Below are 20,514 nucleotides of genomic sequence, written 5' to 3'. Positions count from 1 at the left end.
AAATATAAATGTGTACTTAAAAATACACTAGATTTCAGATCTGTATGTTGCACAAATTTATTTACATTACATAATCTTAAAATCTATTATTATTTAAATGTGTGTGCGTCAATAAAGTTGCGTTTTATATGAAATATAATTACATTGAAATTAACCATGTATCTTTGTAAATGAAATTTATTATCAGTCAGTTAAACTTAAAATAAATTTTAAATTTGCTTACTGTTTATATGTTAATATTTTAATGAAGTAACTTTGAAAATATATTAATACTTATAGAAATAGTTTATAATATTTTATCTCTTATAAAAGTATAACAAAAATTATTTAAAAATACACACACAATTTGTACTATTTTGTTAGTTTAATGACATATTTTAGATTTTAGTATATATAAAGATAATAATTCATTTTAAATCATATTTCTGAATTTCTGCATGTTATTAAAAAAACTTTCAAGAATGTCATCAACCTTGTTAATTATATTCATTAAGAAACTTTCAAAAAGCTTATAAGCACTTCAAGATAAGCTTGCATGGTAGTGCAAAATGACAAGACAATTATAAAGACACAAAGAAACATATATCTTCGATGGAATAGGGATTAGTAACAAAAAGTTGAAATAAAAACTAAAACAATAGTAACATAAAGTTAGTTATCGGTAATCATGTTAACAAACTAGCATATATTATAAACTAAGATGCGCAATCATTACTTCATAAACACCAAGTTATTAAAATAATCAATAAATTGTTTGTTATGTAAGAAACAAAATTAGGTCCGGGAGAAAGATTTGATAAAATTGTTATCAATTTGATTAAATGTATAAATATGAACATTAATTAATCAACGATTCAACATTTTTTTTTGGCACTAGTACTTTTTAGGTTTAATAGGTTCGGAGGTCTCTATATTTGCGGGTTCGTTTCAATTAGGTCCTCCAATTTTGGAAGTGATCAATTGGGTCCTTAATTTGGTCAATTTGATTCAATAATAACCTTTCCGTTAAATGCAGTTAACGACGTTAACTTTTTTAATATGTGGCAAGCTGAGTCATCTTGATGGCACTGTTTGAGCTGTCCAACGTATCATTCTCTGTATATACACAAATTTTCCTTCATGACCAACATCGTATCTATAATCCTTATCCTTCTCAGTGCAACCCCAACCAAGTAAGCATACAACTCTTTCAAAATTTCTATTTTCTCACTATTCTTACTTTCTCTTCTCATGCCATCCATGGACGCCGCTTCTTCTTTTTCTTCTTCTGACATCACCACTCTCTACCCCGACATCATTCGATCCCACATCCTTAATCGCCTCGACGGCCCCACCCTTGCCTCCGCATCCTCCGCCACCCTCCACCTCTGTCGTCTCTACACCGATCACAACCTCTAGCGGACCATCTGCGCCGCCTCCTGGCCCTCTCTCTGCATCGAAATATGAATAAATGAATTTTCGAAATATAATTATAACTCATTAAACCAAAACAATGTTTCCTATTTTGGGGTCAGGTAGCTCGTATCTGCAAAATTGGGGAAATTTGCGAAATTGGAGAAATTAGAGAAATTAGGGCTCGTCCTTGTAACGCTTCTTCGTACGCCACCGTGAACTTGCTCCGTTCAACCGATGGCGTCAGGTAGTTTGCGTCGAATCCAAAGGCGATTTTGCATATGTTATCGAAGGCGAAGCGTTAAAGGATGTCTTGGAAATCGAGGATCTGGTCTTGTTGTGCCGCTGAAGCCATGATGCGGATGAGGTGGTGGGAGAGTTCGGCATCCACCACTTGCTCCACAAACTTGCGGAGAGACTTTGTATTGAATTCGTGGCTTGCGAGTTGTCTTTGGAACTTCCATGTGTTGCCATCGGAGTTGAATATCCCCGTGCCGAGGAAGTCGGAGAGCGTACTAATGACGATATTGCCCTTTTGGTAGTTGGAGAAGCGGGTCTTGAGAATGTGCTCGACGTTGGCAGGGTTGCCAGTGAAGACTTGGAGGTGACCCAGTGGGCGGTGGAAGGTGAAGGTGTTGGCGGGTGAGATTTGGACTATATCAGATTCCCACTGAAGACGGCGGTTGTCGGTGCGTTTAATGGCTAAGCAGGAGCCAATGAGTGGATATGATGGGATAGTAACGGTTTGTTTATTTGGAGCAGCCTGTTTGTTGTTGAAACTTGAGGAGTAGAAGAAGATGATGAGGGGAAGGAGGAGGGAAAGGAAGAGGAAGAGAGGAGCTATTGATGAGTGCATATTTATGCCCACATTTATGTTTGAAAATTAAAATTTTGATGGGATAATTGTGTTTAAATGGTTTATTTTAAGTGAATTTGTGATGATTGGAATTATTGGCTTTGGAAAATAAAGAGACGTAAAAAGTGAGTTTTAATGCATAAATTATTCTTGGATTTTCTAATGTTTATTTGTGCAGCTGAGAATATAAGTTTTATTGGTCCAAATGGCAATTCAAGGCCCAAAGTCAGATTTTATTTGGAAAATTCAGAAGGGGCTAAAGTGCAGATAGAGGAAATTTCAGGGTATTTGTGCAATTTTGGAAAGTCAGAAAATCTAAAAGATAAAATTCAGTTGTTGAATTTAATTTGGGAATATCAATAGAAAATATCTTCCAAATAATTTTATCATTATCTAAATCTTTTAGTTATTTGGAAGATATAGGATATAAGATAATTAAGTTAATATCTATCAAATATTCTTTGAAACTGATTTAATCTAATGAATATTTGAAAGATATAATATATCAACAGAAAATATCTTATCAACAAACTATTCAAAGTCCAAGCCCAATCAAGCCTATATAAAGAGACCCAAGGGAGGCAGAAAAGGGGACTTCACTTCATACATTCATTCTCTCATACTCCTCTCACTTTTCTTTCATCTTGTATTCAACTCCATTCATGGAGAGCTAAGCATCTAGGGCTATTCTGCTGTAATTTCATGACAGATTCTGAGGTTACGTTCAGTTAATGAACGCAATTGTTTACTTTGGTTATTGATTTAAGTTGTTCTCTCTATGTCTTTCATCTCTCTATCTTGTTAAAAGCAAAGATTTTTGCATCATAATATGTTTGAATCTACATGCATATTGATTATATAAGTTTTAGGGTTTCTAGGTTTAAATTGAGAATCTACTTTGATTTAATTTAGGAACTTTCATATGATTAAATGGTTTTTACTATCAATTGAGAATGTACTTTGGTTGGTAGTAATAATTTCAACTATAATCAATTGAGAATTTACTTTGATTGATTAACTTTTAACTTGGTTAGGAGATTTAAGAATAGACATGATTAAACACAATAGAATTTGATTGAGAATGTACTTTGGTTGAATTTATTGTGAATAATCTAGAAAGGTTTTGCATTTGATTGAGAATTTACTTTGGTTAAATGCATGATCGCCCTCAAATTAATTAAGAATGTACTTTAATTAATTTGAAACTTAAACAATAATCAATTGAACAATTATCCGTGAATAACCGATGATGAATCTATCTTGGAAAAGCAGTGGAATTAGCCTATGTAATCATAACTGTTTTTAAGTTTATTATTTGTTCTTTAAACATTCTCCAAACATCATTTTTATTCATAAGCATTGCATAGCATAAGAGTCAGATATTCAAAAGCAATTCCGTGTTCGTTGGGAGACGACTCAGGGTTACTTTAGCCCTATCTACCTTCTTGAATACTACTTGGCAATACTGAAGTTGCCTTGAAAAGTAGTATTAATTTGATAGCTTCAACGACAGCCTATCAAATTTGGCGCCGTTGCCGGGGAATACGGTTAGTATTTTGAATATTTAATTCTTATTTTTATTTTTATTTTTATTTTTATTTTTATTTTTTATTTTTTTTTATTTTTTTTATTTTTATTTTTTTTTATTTAACGCACATACATTTAATTTAATTTGAGTTATTTTGTAGCGTTTAGTCATTCTTGTTTTATCAAAAATCTTTTTTCTTGTTTTTAATTAAGAATTTCTCTTGAGAAATACTTGAGGCTAGTTTGATTACACTCTGGCTAGGAAAGACTTGGTACTTAAGTTGTCCGTTGTGACGCACCTCTCTTTCCTGGGAGTGGACCCAACAAGTCTCTCTTATCTCTTATTTGAAATCTTTATCTAAAGCAAGAACAAAAGAAAAAGATAAGTAACAGAGGAACAATTTCCAGCAGATTGCGTAGTGCATGACCAGAGCTAACCCGGGAGAATTTTATCAAATTAACCCGGAAGTTGAAAGGAATTTGCGTAAGCTGCGGAGAAGATTGAAATTTGGGTGTTCTACTGAGGGAACACTTCCTACATCTGAAGTCATACCACCTTCATTATCTCCAGTCACAAACATATCATCCAATCCTTTACCTGATCCTAACCCAAATAATATGGCACAAAGAACCATCAGACAGTTAGCCACCTCCCACAATACAGCTATCCGAAGTAACATTGAATATCCTAATGAGGAGTGGGAGCTGAGACCTGACCTGTTAAATGCCTTACCAAAGTTCAATGGGTTATCAAGGGAGAATCCACACAAGCACTTGAGACAATTTCACATATTGTGTGAAAACTTTAGATCTCCCAGGATCACAATAGAGAGCCTTAAAATGAGAGCTTTTCCTTTTACTCTTCAAGGCGCAGCTCAAGATTGGTGGTATTATCTCTCTGCACGGATTACAAATTGGGAAACTATTGAAAGACTCTTTCTTGAGAAGTATTTTCCTGCATCCAGATTATCAGCTATCCGCAGAGAAATTCAAGATATAAGACAGAGAGATAGAGAGAATCTTAGTGAATATTGGGAAAGATTCAAGAAATTATGTTCTTCATGCCCTCAACTCCAAATGGAAGATTTTATTCTAAGCTTTTATGAAGGCTTAAGTCCTACTGATAGGTCATGGGCAGATGCTGCAAGCGGAGGATCTTTCTTAGACAGGTCACCAGAAGATGGTATAGATCTAATAGAACGGAAGGCAGTAGACAATCAACAGTATGGCACAAGAGAAAATTCAGTGACTTTGTTGAAGGGAGTGCATGAAATTGATAATGGTGTAGTTGATGGAAAGAGGATAGATGAAAGACTGAATAAGCTAGAAAGCAAACTTGACGAGATTGCAAGTTTGTTTAAAACCTCAACTCCACAAATTGCTAAGAAATGTGGAATTTGCATTTCAACTAACCATTATACTGATGAATGTCCTAGCTTGGTGGAAACCACTGTGGAAAACTCATCTCAAGCTTTTGCTGCAAACATGATTGGAGGAAATAGACCATACCAGAATTATCATGACTCATCCTCCAATAGGTATCAACAGAATAAACAACCTTATGTTCCACCTCAACAAAGGCAGCAACCTCAACCTGAAATGTCACTACAAGATTTCATGAAAACAATACTTGAGCAAAATTCAGAAATCAAGAAATCAATTGTAGAGTTGACTCAGAGGGTGGAAAAATTAGAGGCTAAGGAATCAAACAAACTGCCTGCACAAACAGTGATCAACCCGCAAAATGTAAGTGCTATTACTTTGAGAACGGGTAAGCAAGTAGAAAGCCCTGAAGGAGCCCAAGAGGATGAAGATAAGGAGAAAGAAGGAGCGCAAATTGATGACAATGGAGGATCGAGTGAACCATCACCTGAGACTACCACTGATAAATCCAGGTTAGTATCTTCTAACTCTTCTTCTAAAACTTCTTCTTCTTATTCTCCACCTCCTCCATATCCAAATCGGTTGAAGCCGAGAAACAAAAAAATGGAGGAATTAGACCAAGAGATTTTAAATATTTTCAAAAAGGTGGAGATCAATATTCCTTTGCTAGATGCTGTTAAGCAAATTCCTAAATATGCCAAGTTTTTGAAAGAAATTTGCACAAATAGAAGGCGTTTTAGGGATAATGAGGTTGTGAATTTGGGAAGAAATGTGTCAAGTTTGATTAAGAAGCATATTGAAATACCGCGAAAATGCAAGGATCCAGGTATGTTTTCTGTTCCATGTGTTATTGGAAATTCAAAGTTTGACAATGCCATGCTAGATTTAGGGGCTTCCATAAATGTAATGCCTTTATCAGTGTTTACTTCTCTATCTTTGGGACCTCTTAAGACTACTGGTGTGGTCATTCAACTGGCCAACCGTAGCACAGTTAACCCTGCAGGTGTGCTTGAGGACGTTCTTGTCCGAGTAGACAAGTTAATTTTTCCTGCAGATTTCTATATCTTGGACATGAAGGATGATGAGGGAATCAGTCCAACAACTATTATCTTGGGAAGACCTTTCATGATGACAGCACGAACCAAGATAGATGTGCATGCAGGATCACTGACAATGGAGATAGGAGACGAGAAGGTGCGGTTCAACGTGTTGGAAGCTGGGAAGCACCAGATTAAAGATCATTCTTTGTTTTGTATTGATTTATCAAGTGATGTTGTAAACAATTTTTCTTTTTCAAATATGTCGTCCCTAATTTTGGACGAAAAAGGAAACTGTAAAGCAGGTGATATTGAGGACGCGGTATTAATAGATGATACCTTTGTGGCGTCCGAGTGTGATGTTAAGGTGGCCGAGAATACCTTAGGCAGTAAGATGTTGCCATCTGTGGTACAGCCACCCGTTTTGGAGAAGGATGCTAAACCAGTGAGACAACCTCAAGGAAGACTAAATCCTCAACTGATGGGGGTTGTAAAGAAAAAGGACACCAAGTTGCTACAAACAGGTCTTAAATATTCAAATTCTGACAGCACTTGGGTGGACCTTATACATGTGGTTCCCAAGAAATATGGAATCACAATGGTCAAGAACCAGAAGGACAAGTTGACTCCTATTCAAGACAGAGGTGGGTCACATAATGTAGTAGTTGACCATCTTAGTAGGATTGAAAAAGGAAAAGATAACATTCCTATCCAGGATGACTTTTCCAATGAAGTCCTACTAGCATTCCTTCCACCATGAAGGAGGTAAGTTCCCCCATACTTTTTCTTTGCATTTTATATATAAGGCATACATTGAGGACAATGCATAGTTTAAGTGTGGGGGTGTGGGGAAACAATTAATTTTGTTCCCTATTTTGTTTGTCTATTTTGTTTGTTTTAAATAAATATTTGCATTGGATTTGAGAGTTTGAATCAGTAACTGGAATGATCATGAATTCAAGAGAAAAAAAAATGAGTCATGTTGATATGAGTGGATTGCTTCTATGATTTGCTAATTGAGTTGACTGGAGAATTTCCTGATTAAATCTTTTGTGAAAGAAATTTGAAACCATGTGAGTTTTGGGCTTAATGTTAAGGATGGACCACCATGTGCCATACCTATTTTTTTTGTGTGATTTGCCCATGTTTTGTTGATACTCTAATAGTTAGCTTGATTCTATGTTGTGCAACAGAGGTGAATATGCATGATTTGATATGATTGAGGCATTTCTTGTTTTAGCTACTTGGCCAAATAAACTTGTCCTAACATTAATCCATTGGAACCCTCTTTGAGCCTTAAGCCTATTTTTCTTGTTTCCAGTCATTGTCAAATGAGAAAAGAAGAAAAATCATATGTTCCTTACCTTAGGAAAGAAGAAAGAGTAATGGATTCTGTTAAAAGTAAAGTGATGAATAAGTGTGTGGGTGAGTACCTCACCCACAAAACAATAAAAAGGGTAAAAAGGAAGATGAAAAAGTTGAAGTTTTAAAACAAAAGAGAAAAAAAAAGAAGAAAAAAAATCTTCCTTAAAAGAGCAAGAAATAGAGTTGTTTTTGAAATCAAGTGTCATTACTCTTTCTATGTCAATTTCAAAAGCTCAGATTCCCAAGAAAATTTCCTACCTTTGCCTTGGCCTCAATAAAACCTTAAAAAGCCCTCATGATCAATAATTGCATGTTTACTGAAGTGTGTGAATGTTAGAGTCTTGCTAAATATCAAGGGTGTCTACTTACATGGGTATTTTGAGTGTAAACACAAGCGAAAAACACTTGAGACAGTTCAGGAGAAATAGATACATGTTGACTTGAGTGTTGTCTTTCATATTTGATTTTCTTGGGAATTCAAAAAGGTTAACTCATGTGTGAAGAATAAAGTGATTCCATTTGCATGTCCATGACAAAGTAATGCCTAAATGATTGATCTATGTCTAGTGCTACTCATTCTTTTGATCCAAGTGCAAATATGAAATAAAATGACTCAGAACAAAGTCTTGGAATTAATCAATTTTGCCCAGGAGTGCAAAAGGATAAGTGTGGGGGTGTGATGAGTGCATATTTATGCCCACATTTATGTTTGAAAATTAAAATTTTGATGGGATAATTGTGTTTAAATGGTTTATTTTAAGTGAATTTGTGATGATTGGAATTATTGGCTTTGGAAAATAAAGAGACGTAAAAAGTGAGTTTTAATGCATAAATTATTCTTGGATTTTCTAATGTTTATTTGTGCAGCTGAGAATATAAGTTTTATTGGTCCAAATGGCAATTCAAGGCCCAAAGTCAGATTTTATTTGGAAAATTCAGAAGGGGCTAAAGTGCAGATAGAGGAAATTTCAGGGTATTTGTGCAATTTTGGAAAGTCAGAAAATCTAAAAGATAAAATTCAGTTGTTGAATTTAATTTGGGAATATCAATAGAAAATATCTTCCAAATAATTTTATCATTATCTAAATCTTTTACTTATTTGGAAGATATAGGATATAAGATAATTAAGTTAATATCTATCAAATATTCTTTGAAACTGATTTAATCTAATGAATATTTGAAAGATATAATATATCAACAGAAAATATCTTATCAACAAACTATTCAAAGTCCAAGCCCAATCAAGCCTATATAAAGAGACCCAAGGGAGGCAGAAAAGGGGACTTCACTTCATACATTCATTCTCTCATACTCCTCTCACTTTTCTTTCATCTTGTATTCAACTCCATTCATGGAGAGCTAAGCATCTAGGGCTATTCTGCTGTAATTTCATGACAGATTCTGAGGTTACGTTCAGTTAATGAACGCAATTGTTTACTTTGGTTATTGATTTAAGTTGTTCTCTCTATGTCTTTCATCTCTCTATCTTGTTAAAAGCAAAGATTTTTGCATCATAATATGTTTGAATCTACATGCATATTGATTATATGAGTTTTAGGGTTTCTAGGTTTAAATTGAGAATCTACTTTGATTTAATTTAGGAACTTTCATATGATTAAATGGTTTTTACTATCAATTGAGAATGTACTTTGGTTGGTAGTAATAATTTCAACTATAATCAATTGAGAATTTACTTTGATTGATTAACTTTTAACTTGGTTAGGAGATTTAAGAATAGACATGATTAAACACAATAGAATTTGATTGAGAATGTACTTTGGTTGAATTTATTGTGAATAATCTAGAAAGGTTTTGCATTTGATTGAGAATTTACTTTGGTTAAATGCATGATCGCCCTCAAATTAATTAAGAATGTACTTTAATTAATTTGAAACTTAAACAATAATCAATTGAACAATTATCCGTGAATAACCGATGATGAATCTATCTTGGAAAAGCAGTGGAATTAGCCTATTTAATCATAACTGTTTTTAAGTTTATTATTTGTTCTTTAAACATTCTCCAAACATCATTTTTATTCATAAGCATTGCATAGCATAAGAGTCAGATATTCAAAAGCAATTCCGTGTTCGTTGGGAGACGACTCAGGGTTACTTTAGCCCTATCTACCTTCTTGAATACTACTTGGCAATACTGAAGTTGCCTTGAAAAGTAGTATTAATTTGATAGCTTCAACGACAGCCTATCAGCTATCAACTGAATATTCGTAAGAATTTCAATCATTTTCCTATGTGTTAGCAACTGAGGAATCAGAATTTGGTATATGTTGTTGGATATGTTGGTCATGAAGGAAAATTTGTGTATATACAGAGAATGATACGTTGAACAGCTCAAACAGTGACATCAAGATGACTCGGCTTGCCACATATTAAAAAAGTTAACGTCGTTAACTACATTTAACGGAAAGGTTATTATTGAATCAAATTGACCAAATTAAGGACTCAATTGATCACTTCCAAAATTGGAGGACCCAATTGAAACGAACCCGCAAATATAGGGACCTCCGAACCTATTAAACCTACTTTTTATGATAGGTAAACTGAACATATTATGACATGGATTGGTGTTATAATTTTGGAAATTCGATGACGTAACGAAAAAATATATCATAATAGATTCAGTCTACTATTACGTATTTTTTGTCACCTGTCATAATATATTCAGTCTATTACGACATACTTTCAGTTATTATTATAAAATGTCCAATTTACTATGATGTAATTTGGTACCATTATAATATGTTGGCTTCTATAATGTAGTTATTTTCACCTATCATAATATTTCTCATGCATTATGACAGGTATTCGCTCACGTGTCATAATACATGTTATTCACAATTAACCTACTATGACATATATTGTCATGTACATCATAAAAACTTATTTTTTTTTAAGATTACGTGCTTACATTTGCCATACTATGATAAACAATGTCATGTTGATCAATGAAGGTTATCTTTTTTTTAAAATGATATTTTCTCTTTTATCATCTCATTCAATCAATTTACTTGGAAATCAAAAGAATCAATTGAATAAACGAAATGAAATTCATTTCATACATTAAATTGTCTAATAATATTTAATATATTATTTGTACATGAAACTATATATTGAATCCAATACATTAACCTACATATATACTAAATTATAGCCAAGTTTCTACAATTTACTAACACTTAAAATAAAAGAAGTTCACTTGGTTCTAATGTCTTCCATGTTTGGACCTTCCATTGGAGACAAATCATTTGCTCCAAACCATCTTCCATAACGAAATCCACTTCTTCTGCTTTAGTTTGAGACACATGTGCTATTGGCACTTCTACTAATTCATCATGTCATGTCCACTTGGTGTAACTATGTACGAACCCATCACACAAAACATGCTCTTGTATTACTACAATGGGGTAGTCTTCGCTCATTCAAGCAATTAATACAAGGACAGGAAAATCTTCCATTTGTGGTGTTGTGTGTCTCTCCTACTACTCTTATTCCTAAAGGAAAACAAATAAAACACTTATGGTTTTCTAAATATGTTTTATATATACAATGAGAACATGGCTACACTGGTAATCTCAATTTGCGTACATGAAATAAAGAATAATTACATTCTAATTATCACATTTGGAAGAGAGAATATGAATAATTACAAAATAATACAACTAAAAGACAATAAAATACAAAGACTTGAAGGATAGAAATTAATACCTTAGAGATGAAACCTTGAAATTGATATCTTTCAGGAGAAACCCTAATCAGTGCTTGGTTGTAATTGTATCTTACGTTTGGCTTGCTCTTCCTTACTAATTCAGTTTTCAACGTTATCTTTTTCATCTACATTAATTCAATTTTAAAACTCATCAAGAATCTTTGCAACATTTAATTCAATTATTAAATAATTTATGTAATTTGACACTTATTCAATAAATAACGTTAATGAATATTTAAAGAACACAAAATTATCGAAAAAAAAGCATAACATTTTTCCATTCAAAACCATAATCAATATCAAATCATAAATAACATAAATGAATATTTAAAGAACACATAATTATGGAAGGAAAAAAATGATTTTAGAAACCATAAATAAATAACCCCAAGGGGATAAATGATCCAGAGCCATAGGAATATTTAGATGCATTAAAAGGCTTTCATACTATTAGTTTAGTATCATATATTCAAGTTCATCATTTCAATACCAGACCAAACTAAAATGTTCAGAAACAAATTTCTAACATCAACCACTAGGATTAGCAGAACACGGTTTTGATTTAGTTCAAAAGAAAAAATATAGTCTAATAATAAATAAAACTAGTAGCCTAGATGTTTCACAAAAACATGTGAATATTTATTTCTTTTATTAAATTTTCATATGAAGTAGATTCTTCAAAGTCTACGAGTCGGATTTATGAGTCAAGTCTACGAGTCGGGTTTATGAGTCAAGTCTACAAGCCTCCCACGGGTCTATGTAGACTCTCGAGTTTAATAACCTTGAATAAGAATTCTCCTATTGGTCATGAATACTAATCGTGAATAGGAGAGGATCAACTTGCAAATTACTCAAAGTCCTCTTGTCCTAAAAAATAATTATAATAGTGTTTTCCATAACATGATTACCATCTTTGCAGAGTTTATTATACTTTCTTTTATACGACAATATCCAATAAAGTTATTGAGATTGTTGATAGGGGAGCACAAATTTTTCTTAACCCAATCTCAAAAATATCTGTGTTTTTGATGATGACAACACATATATAATTAATAACACATGTATATTATGTCTTACATGTTTTTGTGTTTACATGTTATATGTTGTTATTTACTGTGTTAAATCAGTATGAGCATATATGAGAACATGATTGTGTTGTTCATTGCATATCACTGTGTTAAATATGTGATTTTATATGTGTATGCATGACATATGTTTTTGGAAAAGGAAAACCATGTGCACTTCAGTTGAACTTTAAATGTGACAAAACAACAATTTTAAGTCAATTACATTAATGGGGTGAATCGATTAAAACTCGTGTGTTTGCACAGAATCTTTACAAGTTTGCTATGAGATTTTTCAAGAAGAAAAGTTTTCAAAACTGTGCTAAGTATTGTTGCTTAATCGATTGCATGTGATTTGTATTCGACTAAGTTGCTTAATGAACCCCTTTTTGACATAGAAACTTGCTAGTTCTCTTTCTTTTAGCTTATTTTGGTGAATAAGAGAGTCAAGGTTATACTTGAGGATTTTATCACTAAATTCCCTTGATTTTGTAGGAAGCTGGGATGAATTGGAATAGGAGTTAAATTGTTAAGAAGTTGGAACTCAGAAAGGACAAAAAGAGCACCAGAAGAGAAGGTTGTAGAAGGTCGCAACCACGCCTGAGCGCCCTTTTCTGGACCCTCAACGTTGGAGGTCTCACACCCACACCTGAGCGCCTTTACAGAGACGCTGAGCACAAATCTTCAAGTACCGTATCAAGCCTGGGCGCCCTTCCGGGGCGTTGAGCGCCATTTTTCTCACAAGCTCGCCTGGGCGCCTTACGTAGGGGCACTGAGCATTGGCGACGTTGGCCCATGATTCAATTTAGCTGTATATAAGGATTTTGACGTCCTAGAGGGAGTATCATTGTTGAGAGGGTCGCACCTCACACAAAAGTTGTTTGCAAAATTAATGCAGTATATTACTAGGAAGTGACTCCTAGGTCGTCTGATGAGTCAATATTTTCTTCACTTCACTTAGCTTATTGTGCTAGAATTAATCGGGGAATTGTGCTTAAATGTCCGGTATTTTTCCGTTTTTTGCTAATTGTGCTTAATTTCATCAGAAATTCTTATTTTAATTAATTTGAATTATTTGAGGCTATTATTTGCATTATTGATTTCAGGGAAAATTTTGGAAATATAATTTGGGACATTTGAAGGTTAAATGATAAATGTGTGCTTGGAAAGAAGAGAGGCCCACAAGAAAAGAACACGCTGGCTGCAACGAGGCCTCATTTATTGAATAGCAAAAGTAGCTCCACATTCATGCCACGACTTGCACCCAGTTATTTCTTTCATCCAACATGTGAAGAAAGAAGGAGAACACTTATTTTTGGGCTTAAAATAAAGTAGCATGGGAGATAAAGAAAAGGAGATAGCTTTGAAGAAGCTTCACGTATTCAAGCAGGAGCAGCCACGTTGAGGAGGTGCTTCACTAAAGCAAGGTGTCTAAAGAAGACGACAACATAGAGGCCCATGAGCATGGAGAAGCAGGCTGGAACAGCAGCACACGACCCATGAGCAAAGAGGAGGCAGCAACGTTGATTCATTTGGAGGGGGTGCGTCCAAGCACACGTCCAGCTTCCTCTCGGTGCAGCACACTGATAACGGTTGAAAAACCATTATTTTTATGCTTAAAATTGATACCAAAAGCAACCTTTAAGACTTAGAAACTAGCTTGAACTTATTTTTTCTTTAGTTTTGTGAATAAGAGAGTTAAAGGTGAATTTAATGGTTTTGTGCAAGATTCCCTTCATTTTGTAGGCTAATTGAATGATTTGAAAGAAGAATTGAAATACCGAATGATTGGAGTGCTGAAAAGTCAACCAGAAACCAGAAAAGTCAACTAGTCAACCAGAAAAGTCAACCAGTCAACCAGAAAAGTCAACCAGTCAACCAGAATGCTGAAAAACCAACCAGAACGCAGAAAAATTGTGACCGAGTGGCGCTGAGCGGTAAAATACCGCTGAGCGGCACTTTTCAGGTGCCAAAATTACCGTTGAGGGGCAAAAACAACAGTTTGGGGCAAAATGGATCATACGGTATTACCGCTCAGCGGTAAAATACCGCTGAGCACCATTCTAAGTGGGCTTGGACCGGTTTTCTTTTGTTTTTATGGGCTTGGACTTGTTTTATGTTATTTTTATGCCCTATTTAAGGAATTGCACGTTGATGAGAGGGTCGCACCTCCCAACAAAAGTTGTGCATAAAAGAATGTAGTATAGTACTAGGAAGTGACTCCTAGGTCGTCTCTCAAGGACCAAATGCGGTTCAGTCTCAGATCAAAATGCATAGTGGGGGGGTTTGTGATAGGTTTGTGAATGCAATTGAACTAAAAGAAATGAAAATTAAACACAACCGAATACAATTGGAAACATTAAAGTAAATGAAAATATTAAACCGAACAATAGAAGCATCAGTAAAAGCAAACCAAAATTGAAACAACACTTGAAAACAAGATAAACAGTGTAATGCAACATATTAAAATAAAAACACTTAACTAAAAATGCGTGAATCCTTCTTAAGTGCCACCGTGTGTGATTTTCCTATCTCTCCAATTAAAACTCAAAGAAACCTCTAAAATGAAATTGGTAATAAGTAAATAAAAACCTAACATGTCCTAAAATTTAAAACTGTCACTTTTTCTAAAAGAAAGGAAAATGAATTCCCATAATAAAATCACTGTGCCGCTCCAAAAATAAACCGAATCGAACAACTTGAAGGCAAATGTGTTGGAATAAAATAAAAATGCAACAACAATTAAACTAAGCATTAATTCATCAAGGAAATGGCACTAAATAAATGTTAACAGTGAAAGAAAGGAAAATGAAAGCTTTCGTGCTGCCCTCTGAACGTGACAACACCTAGTTCCACCTGATCTACTTCTCATTTCAACTCCATTTCCAGCCATCACCGTTCAATGTGCTAGCACACTTCCTTCTACTTTCAGGCTACTTTCTTTCTACCTCACGGGTCCCAGCTCCTATTCTCTCCTCCTACATTAAGCAAAACATAAAAGCTCCCTCAACCACATTCCAAAGCAAAGTCTAATCTAAGTGGCGGCTGAAGCTCAACTTCCTATCTTAACCTTCATCCTCTCCTGTTCAAACGTTCAAAAGCCGAGAGCAGAATGAGAGAGTCTTTCCGTGAGGGGTGGCGGCTGGCTCCCGCTCCAGGCCGAGACACCTCCTTCCCCACGCCCCCCTTCACTCCCAAGCAAAGTGTTTTTATCCTCCCCGTAACCCTCCATCTCTGTGGCCGTGTGTAGGCTGGATGTTGGACCACTTTGCTTTTTGACACCTCTCCATCCGTAACCTCCCTAAAATCCAAGCTGGACGTTGCAGTCAAGTGTGGGATGCTGGACCGCGGACGTGCTTGCAGGATCGTTTTACTGCCATGGGCCGTACTGAAGATGGATGGGAGCTGCTATACGTGGGGTGCAACCTGCTTCAAGCTTTGCTGTTGTGTGCTTCAATTGAAAGATGTGGCAGCCGCTGGACCGAATCCGCGGGCCCCTGCTGGACTTCACGTGGACCTCTCTTTCTCCAATAAAATCCACACACTTTCAATGTAGCGTGCTCCCTTTCTCTGGGCCATGTGTGCTGCTGCTGTGAAGATGTGCACCCCCCCTTCCAGGACGTGGACGTGTGCTGCACCGAGAGGAAGCTCCTGGACGCGTGGTTCCAAGTGTGGGCCGTGACCCCTCTTCCTTCTAATAAATTAAGCACACAGCTCCCCAATTATTTCTTGTTGCACCGCCTTTCCATGATTGAAAACAAATGAAATCAGCACTCCCTGCTCTGTGTGAGAAAAGCTGGACTGTGTACTTCTGTATTTTCCTTCCTGCACCCCGATGTGTTGCTGCCTTCTTCAGAGTTGATGGACGTCACCTTGCTGCTGTGTGCACCCCATAATTTAAATCCACACCTCCTCACTCATTTTAGTTTAAAGTATATTGATGTGGCATTTTCTTTTGACCTCCAAATGTTCCAAAATTTATCCAACAATTTCCCTACAATTAATAATGCAAATAATTAGCTCAAATAATTCAAATTAATTAAAATAAGAATTTCTAATCAAATTAAGCACAATTAGGAAAAATGGGAAAATACTGGACATTTAAGCACAATTCCCTAATTAAATTCGGTACAATAAGCTAAGTGAAATTGAGAAAATATTGACTCATCAAAATAGACCACACTTAGTCTTTTGCACTCCTGGGCAAAATTAAGACGCAAATCAGGGAATAGTTCAAAGGGCTTTTAAGAAGGTGACACAACATCGACACACAGAAAATAAAGACTCACAAGGAAACAAACAGAATTTACACCGTCCTCAAGAAATCTGGACAGAGAAAAGAAGTAGACAATTCCAACACAGAATGAATCAGAGAAAGCAGATACTCATGAAATCATCCAAGCAATTCAAGACATGGCAAAATGATTAATCAGCTCAAGAGGTGAATCAAAAGCAACAAAAACTCACAGATGCACTATCAGTGTTTCTCTCAAGTGTATAAGGTAAAGAATTTCAACTCAATGCACTCAAGAAAGCAAACAACAACAGACTTGGCAAACCTCTAATATCAACACTCAAAACATATGCATGTTCAAATCAAAAGGTCTTTTATGGGTGAAATGGGGCCAAGGACAAGGGAGGATAACATATGGATAAGAAGCTATAAACCAAAAGAAATAGAGGAGCAATGGGGAACAAGTGTAAACACAATCAAATCACCCCCAAAACCTCTAATTCAATCCTTTTCTTGACTCCATTATTCACAATTATTCACAATTTTTTTTTTCACTATTTTTCTGCTTTTTTTTTTTTTTCATCCTGTCTCTTTTCTTTTTTTCTCTTTTCAAAACAAAACTGTAAAAGACAAGATTTACAAAAACAAAACAAAACAAGAAGAGGAACCAACTACCCAACTCATCAGAATCCCTAAGGAGACCACACTTGTTCCCAAAACACTTCCAAAGCTCCAAAATTCCCTAAGGTTAAGGTAATCATGGTTTTTCACTTAGGGCTAGTGTATGAGCTTCAAAACAAAGAAATGGGGGGAAAGTATAGGCTCAAAAAGGGTTTTCAAAGAATCAGAGCAAGGTGAGCTTATTTGGCTAGAGAGGCTCAAAAAACAAAACTGCCTTTATCACTTCCAAACATGCATATCAATCAAGAATTATCAACAAGAGTCAAGCCAAGGCATATGTGCAAGCAATCAAGAGACATATCACACACAAGAAAGAACATACAGTGGCTCAAATCTCACACAGGGTAATTCTGTCACAATCAATTCAACTCTCAAAAATCATAATCATCTTCCAAGCAGAGAAAAGCAAGGATTTCAAACAAATAAGTATCAATCAAGTGAAGGAAATGATAAGCCTACAACCCAAACAAAGTCCAGAAATCAAGAGAAACATGTAAAACTGTACACAAAACAAAACAAAAACTACCTAGAAAAGAAAAAATTTAACACGGAAAACGAAAACTAATGAAGAAAAATCAGAATCTCCCCCAATAGACCATAGACCACACTTAAACTACACAGTGTCCCCAATGTGTCATAAGCATAAGATCGAAAATCAAAACAGTGAACAGATCATGGACAAGTGCAATAAAAGTAGGGAAAGGGGGAGAAGAGAGAAAGAAAACTCCCCTGATCATGGTGGCAGTTGCCAATTTTGGACTTGCAGGGAGATGTCTTCCACCATTGGATCCAGCCAGGAAGTTTTGAGGAAGAATTGCTTCATCCTCCAGATTTGATCTAGCAGGGAGATATTATCCACAGCTGGATCTATGCAATGATTGTTGATGAGCAGGTTCAGCAGGTGCCTGTTGATCTTCAAATTATTGTGTATGTAAGCACCCTTGTCTTCCACTGGGGGTGCATGTTGGTCAAATTCATATGTACCTCCTGCAGCATGGTTAGTACATTGTGGCTCCAAAGAATTGACACACAGGGGTATAACACCCAATCCCAGTGTAACAGGCTGAACAACAGATAAACTCTCAAAACATGAATCAATTTCAAATTCAGAAACAATATCAACCACAGACTCAGATTCATGTTCAGTGCATGGAGAATAAACATACGAATTTGACATCAAAAATTGATTCTCATCATGCAGAGAGGAAGAATTAAAAACAGACTCATCAACAATACAATCATCAGCATACCTCTCAATAACATAATCATCAACATAATCAAATTGAGGTATGCTTACCTCCTCTTCCTTGAAGATTGCTAAAGTGTGGGAAGACGAAGGTGGTCTACCTGGTTCAGGGTTACTGCTCATTTCTGCCTGCTCCTCAAAATATTCATCACTCTCCTCAGGTGCAAGGGTAGGGACATAGGATGATGGGAAAGTAGATGGCATAGTAGTAAGCTCATGACTCTTCTCCCCATCTTCTATGTTGATGCCACTATCATCATCATCATCTGGAATCTGAACAGTCTGAAATGGTAACTCTGAATCTTGAGACTGTTCTTCAGTGAGTTGAGTGGCCATCTGCCCTATCTGATCAGTCACACTCTGAATGGCAGCTCCTATTTCTTGTTGGAACTGCATGTTCTCTTGCCTGAACAGAAGATTTTGCATGGTCATCTGCTCTAATAACTCCTTCAATGTAGGTTTAAAAGTAGAAGGCTGAGGAGCTATTTGAGCAGGAGCATCATAAAATTGCATCTGTTGTTGTTGCTGCTGTTTTTGTTGCCTGTTGTTGTAGATGTTTGTAGCATAAGCCTGAGGTGCATCAAAGGCAGCATGGTGTTGCAAAGAAGGACATGCATCTGTATAGTGGTCACTAGAAGGACAAATAGCACATAGTCGTGCAACAAATGCAGATGGAGATGCAGATCTCTGGTTGGTAGTGAACTGTGTCACCAACTTCGCAAGAGAGTCAATCTTTCCTTCCAACTTGCTTTCAAAATCTGATAAAGACTGGGCAACATCATTATGTACGCCCCTCACCAGAGGATGCGCAATATTGTTCTCCTTATAGAAATCAGCAGAATAATTAGAGTACCATGCAGAAGGAGAATCATAAGTATCGGCAGAATAAGCACTATTCACAAAACCAGAATAAGTAGACATGGAAAAATAAAAATACTAAAAATTACGAAACAAATAAAACACAACACATTTATACATGCAACACGCACACACAAAACAGAACATCACATCACATCACATCACAACACAAGACAAAACACAACACACACAAACACAACAAAAAGACCTAAGACTGAACCATTGGTCCCCGGCAGCGGCGCCATTTTGATGAGAGGGTCGCACCTCCCAACAAAAGTTGTGCATAAAAGAATGCAGTATAGTACTAGGAAGTGACTCCTAGGTCGTCTCTCAAGGACCAAATGCGGTTCAGTCTCAGATCAAAATGCATAGTGGGGGGGTTTGTGATAGGTTTGTGAATGCAATTGAACTAAAAGAAATGAAAATTAAACACAACCGAATACAATTGGAAACATTAAAGTAAATGAAAATATTAAACCGAACAATAGAAGCATCAGTAAAAGCAAACCAAAATTGAAACAACACTTGAAAACAAGATAAACAGTGTAATGCAACATATTAAAATAAAAACACTTAACTAAAAATGCGTGAATCCTTCTTAAGTGCCACCGTGTGTGATTTTCCTATCTCTCCAATTAAAACTCAAAGAAACCTCTAAAATGAAATTGGTAATAAGTAAATAAAAACCTAACATGTCCTAAAATTTAAAACTGTCACTTTTTCTAAAAGAAAGGAAAATGAATTCCCATAATAAAATCACTGTGCCGCTCCAAAAATAAACCGAATCGAACAACTTGAAGGCAAATGTGTTGGAATAAAATAAAAATGCAACAACAATTAAACTAAGCATTAATTCATCAAGGAAATGGCACTAAATAAATGTTAACAGTGAAAGAAAGGAAAATGAAAGCTTTCGTGCTGCCCTCTGAACGTGACAACACCTAGTTCCACCTGATCTACTTCTCATTTCAACTCCATTTCCAGCCATCACCGTTCAATGTGCTAGCACACTTCCTTCTACTTTCAGGCTACTTTCTTTCTACCTCACGGGTCCCAGCTCCTATTCTCTCCTCCTACATTAAGCAAAACATAAAAGCTCCCTCAACCACATTCCAAAGCAAAGTCTAATCTAAGTGGCGGCTGAA

At 35.7% G+C, this 20,514-nt stretch overlaps 1 protein-coding gene across 1 annotated transcript; it reads right to left on the bottom strand.

The window, feature by feature from the left end:
* Positions 1 to 1,693: 1,693 nt before the first annotated feature.
* Positions 1,694 to 19,480, bottom strand: LOC148206284 (uncharacterized). The gene is made up of 3 exons (XM_088107613.1): positions 18,844 to 19,480; positions 18,563 to 18,684; positions 1,694 to 2,155 (listed from the first exon to the last, which is right to left on the bottom strand). Exons 1-3 carry the CDS (start codon positions 19,430 to 19,432, stop codon positions 1,694 to 1,696), a joined length of 1,173 nt encoding a protein of 390 aa, XP_087963739.1. The 5' UTR covers positions 19,433 to 19,480.
* Between the last annotated feature and the right edge of the window lie 1,034 nt (positions 19,481 to 20,514).

The sequence above is a fragment of the Vigna umbellata genome, chromosome 1 (assembly GCF_029865625.1).
Source record: "Vigna umbellata cultivar VRB3 chromosome 1, Vumbellata_1.0, whole genome shotgun sequence".
Taxonomy (NCBI): Eukaryota; Viridiplantae; Streptophyta; class Magnoliopsida; order Fabales; family Fabaceae; genus Vigna; species Vigna umbellata.
The sequence above is the reverse complement of the archived record's forward strand: the minus strand, read 5'-3'. Positions and strand labels throughout refer to the sequence as shown.